The 13,229-nt window shown below is 40.8% G+C and overlaps 1 protein-coding gene across 1 annotated transcript in view; it reads right to left on the bottom strand.

Annotated features, from left to right (window-relative positions):
• Positions 1–13,229, bottom strand: part of Myo1d (myosin ID) — a 303,418-nt gene that overhangs the window by 99,985 nt on the left and 190,204 nt on the right. Inside the window, exon 20 of the mRNA XM_070027221.1 lies at positions 12,075–12,188. Coding sequence (XP_069883322.1) covers positions 12,075–12,188 — 114 coding nt within the window. The remainder of the gene's footprint in view (positions 1–12,074; positions 12,189–13,229) is intronic.

The following is a 13,229-nucleotide window of genomic DNA, read 5'->3' as shown; positions in this document are numbered from 1 at the left end:
TATCTGATTCTTTTCCTGTACTTCCACATTGGTAAGAAACCAGCTCTGTCATCTACTCAAGTGTCTAGAAAGGAATCTATGATTGTAGCCTCTTTTCTTTACTCCAGGGCCTTGTTTCTGTTACTTAAGTAGTTCTTGAGTTCCAATTTTCTCTCTTTCTTGTCCTTGCTTTAGTTTAGGACCTTGTGATTTCTTACCAGATCACAGCATCAGCCTTTTAACTGTTTTCCTGTCTCCAGTATGGACTTCCAACTTGTCCTTCAATACCCATTTGTTGAAAACCTGCTGTATGAGAGGAAGTGCTCTGGGGACAGAAGAGGGGGTCCAGGCATGACCCTTGCCTCATGGAATCTATGAGGAATAAGCCTCATTCAAGATTATCTAATGATGAAAACTACATGATGTCACAGGTGGTAAAGAAGACCACAGTCATAGGAAAAAGGCAGAGAGAAGGATAGGATAGAGCAGAAGGCATCGTTGTAGACAACCCCATTCAGGTTATAGATGAGCAGAGATCTGGGTGATTCAAGGGAGCCATCCTGTTGTCTGGGAGAACACTCAGGTAGAACCAACAGTAAGGAGCAGAGAGACTCAACAGTGATGAGACCTATGCTAGGACTTCACATGTGCTATATGCTTGTTTTATTTCAGGCTTCAACATTCCATGGTGGGGTGTTATTGTTAAAATGGGGCATGAATTCAGACCCAGATGCATACATATACACCATGTCCCTACTCTACTGGGATGTGCTTCTCTTCTTTACCAGATGGAGTGTAATGACCTCTGGATCCAATACAGGGTATGTCTAAAATTCCACTAGCATCATGAAAGGCTGTGAGATGGAATGGCGGGGATGCACGACAGCGGGGGAGGGCAGGCAGATGCTGAGGTAGCTTCCTATGAAGTAATGTCTGTTCTCCCCCGCCCCCTCCCATCCCAAGCCAAACAAGAAATTTAGCAGGTTGGGAGGATCCCAACTGCTCACCCTATGGCACACTGCATGTCCATGTTTACCCTTGAACATCTATACTTAGAAAGTCAGGTTCTCTTGTAGTGTGGTGAGCATTATAACAATCCTGCATAAGCAAAGTTTGTTCTGGACTAATCAATAACAAAAAACCAAATTTATCTGATGCCTACTGTGCAGCCTCGGTCTTCTCCTGTGATAGGGATGGGTTGGGAGACAAGTGAGATAATATATTCACACTCCATTGTAAAGGAAGAAGATCATTTTTTTTTGGCAGTATTGAGATTTGAATTCAGAGCCTTGCATTTAAATGCTAGGCAGGTCTGTTCTACCACTTGAATTATACTCTCAGTCCTTTAGCTTTAGTTATTTTTTTTTGGTCAGAGTCTCACATTTTTGATGAGGGCTGGCTCAGACAATAATCCTCCTACCTCTTCTTGTTATGTAGATGGGAATACAGATGTGAACCACTATGCCTGTCTTGTTAGTTGAGACAGGAGTCATGCTAACTTTTTCCCTGGACTGGTATAGAACCACAATCTTCCACAAATAGCTGCTACACCTGGCCTTTTTGTCTTATATTATTCCTTTAGAGAGAAAAGTCTTGCTATGCAGGTTTTAATCTCTTTTCTCTGTCTATATATAGATACATTTTTGTGTGTGTGTGTACCAGTGCCTCGTGCTCTTGTGCTACACCACTTAAGTCACACCTCCAGTCTGGCATTTTCTAGTTAATTAGAGATGGAGTCTTTTCTGCCTGGGTTGGCAGAAACCGTAATCTTCCAGGTCTCAGCTTTCAGAATACTGAGGATTACAGGTATGAGCCACCGGCACCTGGTCAGGATTTTTCTATTAATATAGAAGGATTAAATCACCTTAAAATGCTGGTTTTAGACAGATGTTAGTTTTGTTATCATTTTCTTCTTGCTAAAATAAAATTTTAAATCAGAAGTTATTTGAATTGCATAGGAGGTCATATAGACAACAGTATGAAGCCAAGCTCCATTGTCTGTGATCTTAGTGGCTTTGGGTAGACTGTTTCCCCTTTCCAAATGCCTGTTTCCTCTGGGGAGCAAGGCATCCTAGTGATCACACAAGGCTGCCATGGCACATATCCTTGGCACTGTACTGTGTCAAATGGTGCTTGTCCCTGTCTCTCCAACAGGCCTGCAAGGTGTCAAGGTCAGACTGTGTGGTATAGAACTGCAAGTGTCTGCCAAACACAGCACAGAGTAGCTGCTCAAAAACAATGAACAGAAGAGAGTTCTGATAAGACAATTATTGCTTTCTGTGTGTTTGTATGTGTGTGTGAAGGGCGGGGAGGAGAGTATGTATGACTGGATCTGGGGATTGAACTCCAGGCCTGGGCACTGTCCCTGAGCTTCCTTCCTTGCTTTCTCCTTCTTCCTCTCTTCTTCTCCCCTCTCCCCCTTTCTTTCTGGCAGTCATGGGCTGGATACTGTTCCTGAGTACTTTCTGCTCAAGGCTAGTGCTCTACCACATGGAGCCATAGCTCCACTTCCAGTTTACTGGTAGTTAATTGGAGCTAAGAGGCTCACAGATTTTCCTGCCCTGGCTGGGTTTGAACCATGATCCTCAAATCTTAGCCTCCTGAGTAGCTAGGATTACAGATGTGAGCCACCAGCACCCAGTTTCCCTTTTGCTCAAGTATAAAACTCTATCACCAGAGCCACAGCTCTACTTTTGGCTTTTTGGTGGTTAGCTGGAGATAGGAGTCTTCCCTGCCTTGGGATGGCATTAAATTGTGGTCCACAGATCTCAGCCTCCTTCGTAGGATTACAGGAATGTACTACAAGTGCCCGGATTATTGCTTCTTTTCTAGAGCCAAGGATAAAACCCCAGGGATTTAAGCATACCAGACAAGAGGGTGCTACCACTAAGATAAATGTTTAGCCCCTGATAAGGCATTTATATAAAAAAGCTTATTATTGCTGCATGATGGTGACATCTATTCTGAAATGCAGAGATCATATTTATGCACACACACATACACATCCTTAGGGCTTTGTTTACAAGGATGTTGCTTTTAGCAATCTGACTTCTGGATAAGTAAGGTGGTACATATATATTTTCTGAAACTGTAGTTTTTTAAAGGGCTTTGTTGTATATCTTTAATGAAATAGCTTCTTATAGGATTCCTATTTTGGCCCTGATGACTTGCTTTTGAAATAATACTTTGATAGATCTTTTAAATCTGAAATTAAATTTCCAAGTAAGGAATTAGTGAAAATACTCTACATTGTGTCAGAAAGAGCCTGCATTTAGCTTGCTTAGTCTTATTCTGCATAAGCACCAGTGGTCTCAAAGCAGCAGAACAAAAGGCATTTACTTCTGGACACGTGCCAGGATAATAATTAGCAGGAAAGTGTTGATATTTTGATATCTCTCTCATATTAATTAAAAAGAAGAGAGTGCATGCTTTAGGTATCACATTTTAAAGAAGTATTTTAAAACCACATAGCTCACTCAAATCCAATGATAAAATCATTGAATCCTAAAAAATTACAGGAGAAAGACTGCTTCATTGCAAAGCCAGAGTAAGAAAAAAATTCTTGGAAAACTAAATCGAAACCAAAGCACCTTTGTCTCTCCAGATTTCTTTTAAATACAGACAGCATTTTAGTTTTTAAAAAACTAAGAACAAGAATTTCTAATCATCTAATTTTGCTAGCCAACATCTTTGTTATTATATGTAGAAATATTTTTGCACAAGATGGTCAAAATAATATAGCTCCCAAGACCTGCTGAGATTTAATTAGGGAGGTGAATTTATTACACACACACACACACACACACCACACACGCACACACACACACACACACACACAGTGCCACTTAGGGTCTGACATCAAGGGATTATATACTTTCTGTTAAAAATCATTAAAAAATATTTTTTAAAGGCTAGGAGAGAACTGAGAGGGGAGGGGGCTAGTGCACACAACTCAGGCAGTGCCAGACATCAGCTGATTGCCTCTGTTGAGGTTACCATGGAAACACCTTCCCTTGGGCTGCAGCCAGGAGGGGAGAGTGCTTTAGAAATGGTGGTGGGGATGGATTTCAACAGAACACACCCTATACGCATTACAAGGACAATCCATCTTCCAAACAGAATGGTATCTTTCTAGCAAGTCACGTCAAATAGAGTAATAAAGCATGAAGCTTGGCATAATTACAATCCATTTACCTCTATGAAACTGGCACATCAGATAATTGTCTCTTTCCTCTCCCCCATGCTTGCTTTGGATTTTCCACAGAACTAAAGAAGGGATGTGGATAATTAATTGGCTACCTCCTTAACCATCCAGCCCAAACTGATAAAAGGAACTATATCAAAACAACATTAATGGGCAGATTCATACATTCTTCAAGCCAATTCATTAGGCAAAACTAACACATTCACCAACAAAAGGACTAGAAAAACTCTAGCCACGGTCAGGTTAAATGTTTCAGTTCATGCAGACTACCTCGAAAGCAGGAACAGATTTCATGTTTACGCAAATTACACTCAATCTTGGCACTCTGCTTTGTGAGCACCAATGTCCATATGAACCCTGATGGCAGAAGGGCATTTATTCAAGCAACAAGCCTCTGCAGGGACAGCAAGCTTTTTCCACCAACTCAGTGATGTGCCAGGTTGGTGCCCTGTCAGAGGTTGTGAGGAAGCTTTGGATATACTGTAAATTATGTATGCAATGTCTTGCTTTTGCTCTTCAAATCAAACCCTGGCAACTGTATGTCTCTCAGTTTCACAAAAGCACTAAAATTTGAACCCCACTGCCCCTGCAAAAGTTCTGACTTTTCTCAACAACTGTATTGGAAATAATGCTTCAATTTGATATTATAATATACAAAGATAGCATAAAGAGTGAGTTAAAGGGGAAGATACTAATCTGACAACAACATGGATGATTCCAGCTGGTTGAAAAACCTTAGCCCAAACACACAGTATTTGTACATAGAAGTTCACTTAATACAACAGGGGTCTCCTGTGACTTGAACATTTCATTCTCTGATCACTGTTTGCAATTATGTGACCATGTGCTTTGTGAAAATAGTGTTTACTGAAAATATCTTCAAAAATTTGCCATGACTTCCTATTTTGGTATTGCCCATGAAGAGTGACTGGAACAATTATTAAATGATAAATTAATTGGATAATTCTTGCTAGTCACAGGGGAAAAGCAGTGCCAAATTTATCTTTTAATTTTATTTACTTAGGTTAACATGGTCCTTATCTCCTGATCATAAACTGACAGAGACTGGATGGTTCCTGTAGTTAAAGACAGAGACCTTGGATGAACTGAGATGTATTTTAGGGAAATAGATAAAGTACATCCATTATATTCACTGACAATATCAAATAGTGGTGAGAATGTGAAGCAACAGGAACTCTCATTGTAGTGGGCATGCAGAGAGGCACAGTGACTCTGGAAATGGAGACTTCCTCCAAGGATGACTTAGTAGTATAATACAATCCAGCATTTCACTTCTCAATATTTACCTAGTTGTTTTAAAAACTGTGTCCATACAAAGAAACCTAAATGTGCCAGGTGCTGGTGGCTCACACCTGTAATCCTAGCTACTCAGGAGGCTGAGATCTGAGGATCAATGATTCAAAGCCAGCTTGGGCAGGAAAGTCCATGAGCCTCTTATCTCCAATAAACCACTCAGAAAACTGGAAGTGGTGCTGTGGCTCAAGAGGTAGAGTGCTAGCCTTGAGCTGAAGAGTTGAGGGACAGCATACAGGCCCAGAGTTCGAGCCCCATGACTAACAGCAACAAAAAAGTTTATTGAAGCTTTATTCATAACAATCCCAAACTGAAAGCAACCTTAAAGAATAAGGTACCTGTGGTACCTCTAGATTATTCATTGACTTAAAAAAATTTGAGCTAGCTAGGCTCATGCCTAGAATCCTAGCTTCTCAGGAGGTGGAGACTAGGAAAACATTTTTAAGACCCTCTCAATCAATAGCTGGATACGGTGGTATGTGCCTATCATCCCAGCTACATGGGCAGCTGAGATCAGAAAGATTACAGTTCTAGGCCAGTCATGAGACTACCACCCTACACTTCTCAACAGAAAAAGCTGGGTATGTGGACATGTACCCGTCATCCCAGCTATGGCGGTGGGAAGTACTAGGCCAAGGGGTATAGTGCCTGCTTATCAAGTGTGGAGTCCAGAGTTCATATACTAGTTTGATAAACTCATGAGCGATTGGACCACAGAAAAATAAGTATGAAGCCAAAGTACTTATTCCTGAGTGCAGAAACCAGTCTGGAAAGACTGCATACTCTATGATGGAGAAGATTAGAAAGCAACTGTGGAGATAGTAAGATGATCAGTGGTTTGCAAGTGTTGAGAGAGGAGAGGAAAGAATTAAAAGAGGATTTTTTTGGAGGAGGCAGGCCTGGAAATATGAACTCTGGGCCTTACACTTCCTAGGCAGGTGATCTACCATTTGAGTCACACTACCAAGCCTTTCTTTGCTTTAGTAATGCTTTGGAGAGGGTTTTGTGTTTTTGCCTGGGACCATCCTCAGACTATAATCCTCCTATCTTCACCTTTCCTCTGCCAAATTGAGATGACAATTGTGTGCCACCATACCAGGCTTGTTGGATGAGGTAGAGATTTTGCTAATGTTTTGCCTGAGGTGGCCTTAACTGTGATCATTCTAATCTCTTTTTCCTAAATAGCTGGGATTGTAGATATATATCACTATACCTGGCCCAGGCACTGGAGATTTTTATTTTTATTTTTATTTTTTTTTGGGTCTGGTCGTGGGGCCTGAACTCTGGGCCTGGGCGCTGTCCCTCAGCTCTTCAGCTCAAGGCTAGCGCTCTACCACTCGAGCCACAACACCACTTCTAGCTTTTTTTTTTCTGCTTACGTGGTGCTGAGGAATCGAACCCAGGGCTTCAAGCATGCAAGACAAGCGCTCTACCACTGAGCCACCTCCCCAGCCCCTGGAGATTTTTTTTTGTCAGTCATGGAGCTTGAACTCTGGGCTTGGGTGCTGTCCCTCAGCTCTTCAGCTCAAGGTGAGCGCTCTACTACTTGAGCCACAGTGCCACTTCCGGTTCTCTAGTGATTTATTAGAGATAAGAGTCCCAGGGACTTTCCTGCCCGGACTGGCTTTGAACCATGATCCTCAGATCTCAGCCTCCTGAGTAGCTAGGATTACAGGGGTGAGCCACCAGCGCCCGGGACTGATATATATATATATATATATATATATATATATATATATATATATATATATATATGTACATATATATATGTATATATATATATATATATGTACAGCACTGGAAATTTTTAAGAGAACTAAAACTATTCTGAAAGAGTAATTGTGAACATAGAACACTATATACTTGCCAAATCTCACAGATGTCTATAGCACTAAGAATGAATCTTAATGTGGTCACTTTAAATTATTTAGGAGATTGACAGATTCTAAGAAGGAGTATAGAATGTGACCAGAGAACCTAATTATGTTAAAAGTTACAAGACAATGTCACTGAAGGTAGTAGGAAAGAAAAGTGCTGATGCAGACAAGTGTGGAAGTGCATGGCCAATGAAAGGGACCGTAGCACTGTGCTCCAACTGAAGCTGGGCCTCTAGGGGCATAGACTGATAGTATGAATACAGCTAGATATGCGAATAAACCCTGATGGTAGGTGGGTGGTAAACTGTGGGAACCAGGTTTCTCTTTGGACTGGGAGTTTAAAGATAAACTGGGGTGAGGAAGGGAGCTAGAACAATCCATTTGATAATAGATCAGAGTGGGCTGGGAAGGTGGCTCAGTGGTAGAGTGCTTGCCTTGCATGCTCGAGGCCCTGGGTTCGATTCCTCAGCACCACATAAGAAAAAAAAGCCGGAAGTGGTGCTGTGGCTCGTGGTAGAGTGCTAGCCTTGAGCTGAAGAGCTGAGGGACAGCGCCCAGGCCCAGAGTTCAGGCCCCACGACCAGACCAAAAAAAAAAAAAAGATAATAGATCAGAGTTAGAAAAATCAGTGTGAACTTAATTTTGTCTGACTGGTTTTTTTTTTTTTTTGTTGGTCATGGGGCTTGAACTCAGGGCTTGGGCATTATCCTTGCGCTCTTCAGCTCAAGGTGAACGCTCTACTGCTTGAGCCACTGTGCCACATCCGGTTTTCTGGTGATTTATTGGAAATAAGAGTCTCAAGGACTTTCCTGCCTGGGTTGGCTTTGAACCGAGATCCTCAGATGTCAGCCTCCTAAGTAGTTAGGATTATAGGTATGAGCCACCAATGCCCACTTGGGTGTTGTTTTTTATGATGCATTAGGGAAGCAACAAATATTAGACCTACATTGCCTGGACTGGAGGCAGGTAAGGAAACAGAATCATTGTGTGAGGGATTAAAGAGCATTTTTTTTTTTGGCAGGGTGTGGAGGGGTGGGTCATGGGGCTTGAACTTTGGGCCTGGATGCTGTCCCTCAGGTCTTCATCTCAAAGCAAGTGCTCTACCACTTAAGCCCCAGTGGCACTTCTGGTTTTCTGGTGGTTAATTGGAGCTAAGAATCTCATGGACTTTCTTGCCCAGGCTGGCTTTGAACTGTGATCCTCAGATCTCAGCCTCCTGAGTAGCTAGGATTGCAGGCATGAGCCACCAGCATCTGGCCTTAAGAGCATAATTTTAAGTAAGGCCTGTTTAACAAAGATTAGATCCTAGCAATTAGGATGGGATGGCTGGAAAGAGTGAGATGACCTAAGTGTGCCTGATGAATCTGGCCTAGTTGCCACACTTCTTGCTATCGTTCCTGCTCACAGGGACACATAAGGACATACTCCAAAATTTAGCAGAACCTGTGACCCAAGTCCAATGGGGAATGGACCGTGGGATAATAGTCAAAAATATTAGAGGGAAGAAATCAATCATGCCCCAAATAAAGAATTATCCATGTCATTTCAGAAAAAGTCAGGAAAAACAAATAATAGATTTAGAAGTATTGGATGAGGAACAAAAATGTGGATTTGGCTAGGTGCCAGTAGTTATGTTGTAATCGTAGCTACTCAGGAGGCTGAGATCTGAGGATTCAAACCCAGCCTGGGTAGGAAAGTCCAGGAGACTCTTATCTCCAACTAAGCACAGAAAAAGTCAGAAGTGGCACTGGAGCTCAAGTGGTAGAGTGCTAGCCTCGAGCAAAAGGAGCCCAAGGACAGTGGCCAGGCCCAAAGTTCAAGCCCCAGGACTGACCAAAAAAAAAAAAAAAAAAAAAAAAAGCACATATTTGGACCATCTAGAACTGGTTGCTATGGAAAGACTCCGCCTATATAGGATGAAAATGCCAGTGGTGGCTTGGGTAGCTGCTTCCAAAATGGGACTAGAGCTAGCCCATGCTGTTTAGCAAGAAGGCACAAGGAATAGCAGAGACTAAAAGAAAGGCTGCCACTTGGATTGTCCATAACTCCTGTTGCTGGTGAGGATGCAGGCTAACATGGTCTCACAGAGCTGCCCTGAAACCCAACCAATGGCAGCACTCCCCAGGGTTGCAAGTGATTCTTTTCCTTACCACACGTGCATCTTATTAAGAAGAAAACATTACTTAGGACAATATGTGGTTGCAATCTGTTCCCTGGGAGCCATAAAAACCATAGACGGCTTCCTCTTGGAAGGAGAAATGAGAAACAAATGAGACTACTCTCATTTCTGAAAACCTTACAGTTTGATTCTAAATTTGGTGTTTCCATCATCCTTTTCTTCCTTAGAATAATTTATAACCTCCTGGATCTGAAGGGAAATTAGAACTTGCTTAGTGCATTAAAAAAAGAGATGAGAAAAGGAAAGACTACAGAGAGATTACTTTTTTTGAGAGTGTGTGTGTCTGTGATGGTCTTGAAGCTTGAACTTTGGGCCTGGGCATTGTCCCTGAGCTTCTTTTGCTCAAGGCTAGCATTCTACCACTTAAGCCAGAGCTCAACTTCTGGCTCTTTCTGTGATTAATCGGAATTAAGAGTCTCATGGACTTTCCTGTCCTGGCTGGCTTCAAACCTCCATCCTCAGATCTCAGTCTCCTTAATAGCTAGAATTACAGGAGTGAGCCATGGGTGTCTGGGATTAAAGTTTCTAGTCTTAAACTTTCTTTTTAATTCTTTTTTTTTTTTTTTTGTCGGTCGTGGGGCTTGAACTCTGGGCCTGAGCGTCTTTTTTAATTCTTAAAAGTTTTTAATTATACAGAATATAACCACATCCTTATCACTCAGGCTTAATATTTTGTCATATTTGCTTAAGACTTTAAAAAATTACAGATACAGTTGGAAGTCCCCTTTTCCATCCAACCTGCTTTCTCCTAGAAGCAGACCCTAGCAAAGCTGATGAATACACAGGTTGATTTGGGAATGGTGGCAAGTAGAAGGAAGTGGTCAGGGAAGGGAAGGTAGCCACACTGGGAAGGAGTAATAGGCTGGGGTGTTAACTCCTTTGCCCTTTACTCTTCACACCTCCAGCCCTCCATGGGATGGGTGTGCAGGTTGGGTTTTGGCTGACAGCCTTTTGGCAAAGATATTGGATACTGGACATAGGGTGGTACTCACAAAGATGGCATGAGGATAAAAAGGACATGGGTGGAATACTTAAAACACAGTATGTATTTATCGCTTGGTGTTGAAACTTATTATAGTAAGTATGCATTATTAAATTTTATGACACTACACAGTATCATTAAAAATCATTAGCAATGATGGTGGGAAATGGTGATTATACATATAAGCCATTGAATATGAAAAGGGAAGTTTGGGAAAATTGCTTTAGTTCAAAGAATTGTCAAAATATTGAATTTATATCATGCATTTGATGGGTTTCCTTTTAACATAAAGAAAGGAATTACATATCATAATTAACTTTTGTTGGTTCCACATTCCCTTAGACTGACAAAATGTGATTTGTTTTCTAGTTATAAGACAACAGGGTTGTTAGGCTTAAACTCTGACATATTAAGATTACAACTGTTTGCTAAGAAAGCTACATGCAATCAAAAGTGTCTTAGAACATCATCTCTCCTTACCTACAATCTGTTGACCTGTAGATTGAAAGGAACACAGTTTGTAGTTGGGAGGAATGAGAGTAATGGGCACTGTAGTGAAAACAAATCCCAACTCCCTATTCAACACAATTATTCATAGGTCCATACATCATTAATAAGAGATAGGAAACAGTTTTCCTTCTTTGTTCCTTACAAAGCGAAAGGATCCTAATGTTACAAAATAAAATGAATAAACACTATTCTTCTCAACCTCTTTTGCAGTGACAAAAATAATTTTAAGTAAAACTCTAACTAGTGTTTTTCATATATCCTAGTATTAGATAATCACAGGCTTTCTTCTTTAAGAAATAGGAGGCAGAGAAAACTCAACTGGCAAATGAAATGATCTAGCTGTCTAGTAGAATCTTTCTGGAGAATCAGAATAGCCATTTAACAGATACTACTACACAGGAAAAAAAAAAATCTGAGTTAGATGTGGTAGTTTGTGCTTATATTCCCAGCTTCTCAGGAGTCTGGCACAGGGAGATCACTTCAGCCTACAAGTTTAAGACCAATCTGGACAAAACAGAGGGACTCTGTATCCTCTTCTTCCTCCACCTCCTCTTCTTCCTCCTCAACAACATCATCATCTCATACTGAGATTCAAGGATATATGCATAAAATTTCATGTTTCAAATAAAAAAATGAACAGAAACTTTTGAAAACTCTGAACATATGATTAGTGGTGTGGATTTAGACTGGAAATCTAACAAATAAATGTGTATAGAATACATTGGTGAAAAGAACTGAAAGTTGCATATATTTTATAATCTAAAAAAGCAATAATCTTTTCATAATATATTCCATTTCCTTTTAAATGCCAGTAAATTCCATTTAAACACTTAATGAATGAAGATGAGACAGAATCCATAATATTCATACTTTAAAAAATGTTGTAATTAATCTATTGGAAACTTTGGATCTTCCCCAGGGAAAATCAAACATCTGTATAAAACACAATAAAATAAAAGCATAAAATGTCAGGAATGCTTAGGCTTCTTAAAACCCAGGTACAGATTCTTTTACTTCAAAAGAACTTACATTGTATAGAGGGATAGTCTTCATCACCTTATACTGCTTAGTGGGGTCCATTTTATACAGATGACGGTCAGTGACAAAAATTGCTCGGTCTTCCACCTTACTAAACCGATTTACCTGTAAGAAAACATGATAAGAAGCCACAGCAATTCAGCACAATGAAATCAAGTTATCTGTCTGGAAGCACCTAGGGGAAGAGATGTCTGACTGTAGAGACTCTAATCTCCAATTAACAACCAAAAAGCTGAAGTGTAGCTGTGACTCAAGTGGCAGGTTGCTAGCCTTGAGCACAGGAGCTCAGGGACAGTGCCCAGGCCTTGAATTCAAGCCCAGGATTAGCATACTGGCGTGTGAGCGCGCGCGCAAAACACACACACACACACACACACACACACACACACACACACACACACACACACACACACACACACACACACACACACACACACACACACACACACACACACACACACACACACACACACACACACACACACACACACACACACACACACACACACACCCTCCCCCCCCCCCCCCCCCCCCCCCCCCGAGCAGCTATGGGTTTGTATTTGTATAGAGTGCTATGAGCGGGTAGGGAATGTTCTGTGTTTGTAGATAAACTTTTTTCTAAGAGACAAAATTAATCACAGGGCATTTGGGAAGCAAGTAGCTAGCTACTTGTTAATTAGGATGTTTCAACCATAGACTTAGGTACTATTTTAATCAATGTACCTATCAGTAAAAACTTTCAAATCACTGTCAAGAAGGAAAAAACAAGTCTCCAACTAGAGTTAGAAGAGACCTCTAATGTGTATATATGTTTACACATAAATATGTATATATATGTTTATACATATCTATATACATACACAGTATATATACATATACACATATTCATTCATTCATATACATCATATATTTTATATACAATTATATATCAGATAATACATATATAAAAGAAAGGAATGACAGGGTGTGTGTGTTTGTGCATATTTGTATATACACATATACCCCTGCCCTTTCTCCCTAGTTCTAACCCAAAGTGTAAAAAAGAAGTTAGGGCACTGGTGGCTCATGCCTGTAATCCTAGCTACTCAGGAGGCTGAGATCTGAAGATCGTGGTTCAAAGCCAGCCTGAGCAGGAAAAGTCCATGA

Source organism: Dipodomys merriami, unplaced genomic scaffold (assembly GCF_024711535.1).
Source record: "Dipodomys merriami isolate MVZ:Mamm:240054 unplaced genomic scaffold, mDipMer1.0.p SCAF_19, whole genome shotgun sequence".
Taxonomy (NCBI): domain Eukaryota; kingdom Metazoa; phylum Chordata; class Mammalia; order Rodentia; family Heteromyidae; genus Dipodomys; species Dipodomys merriami.
Note: the sequence above shows the minus strand (reverse complement) of the source record. Positions and strands in the feature narration are given on the sequence as shown.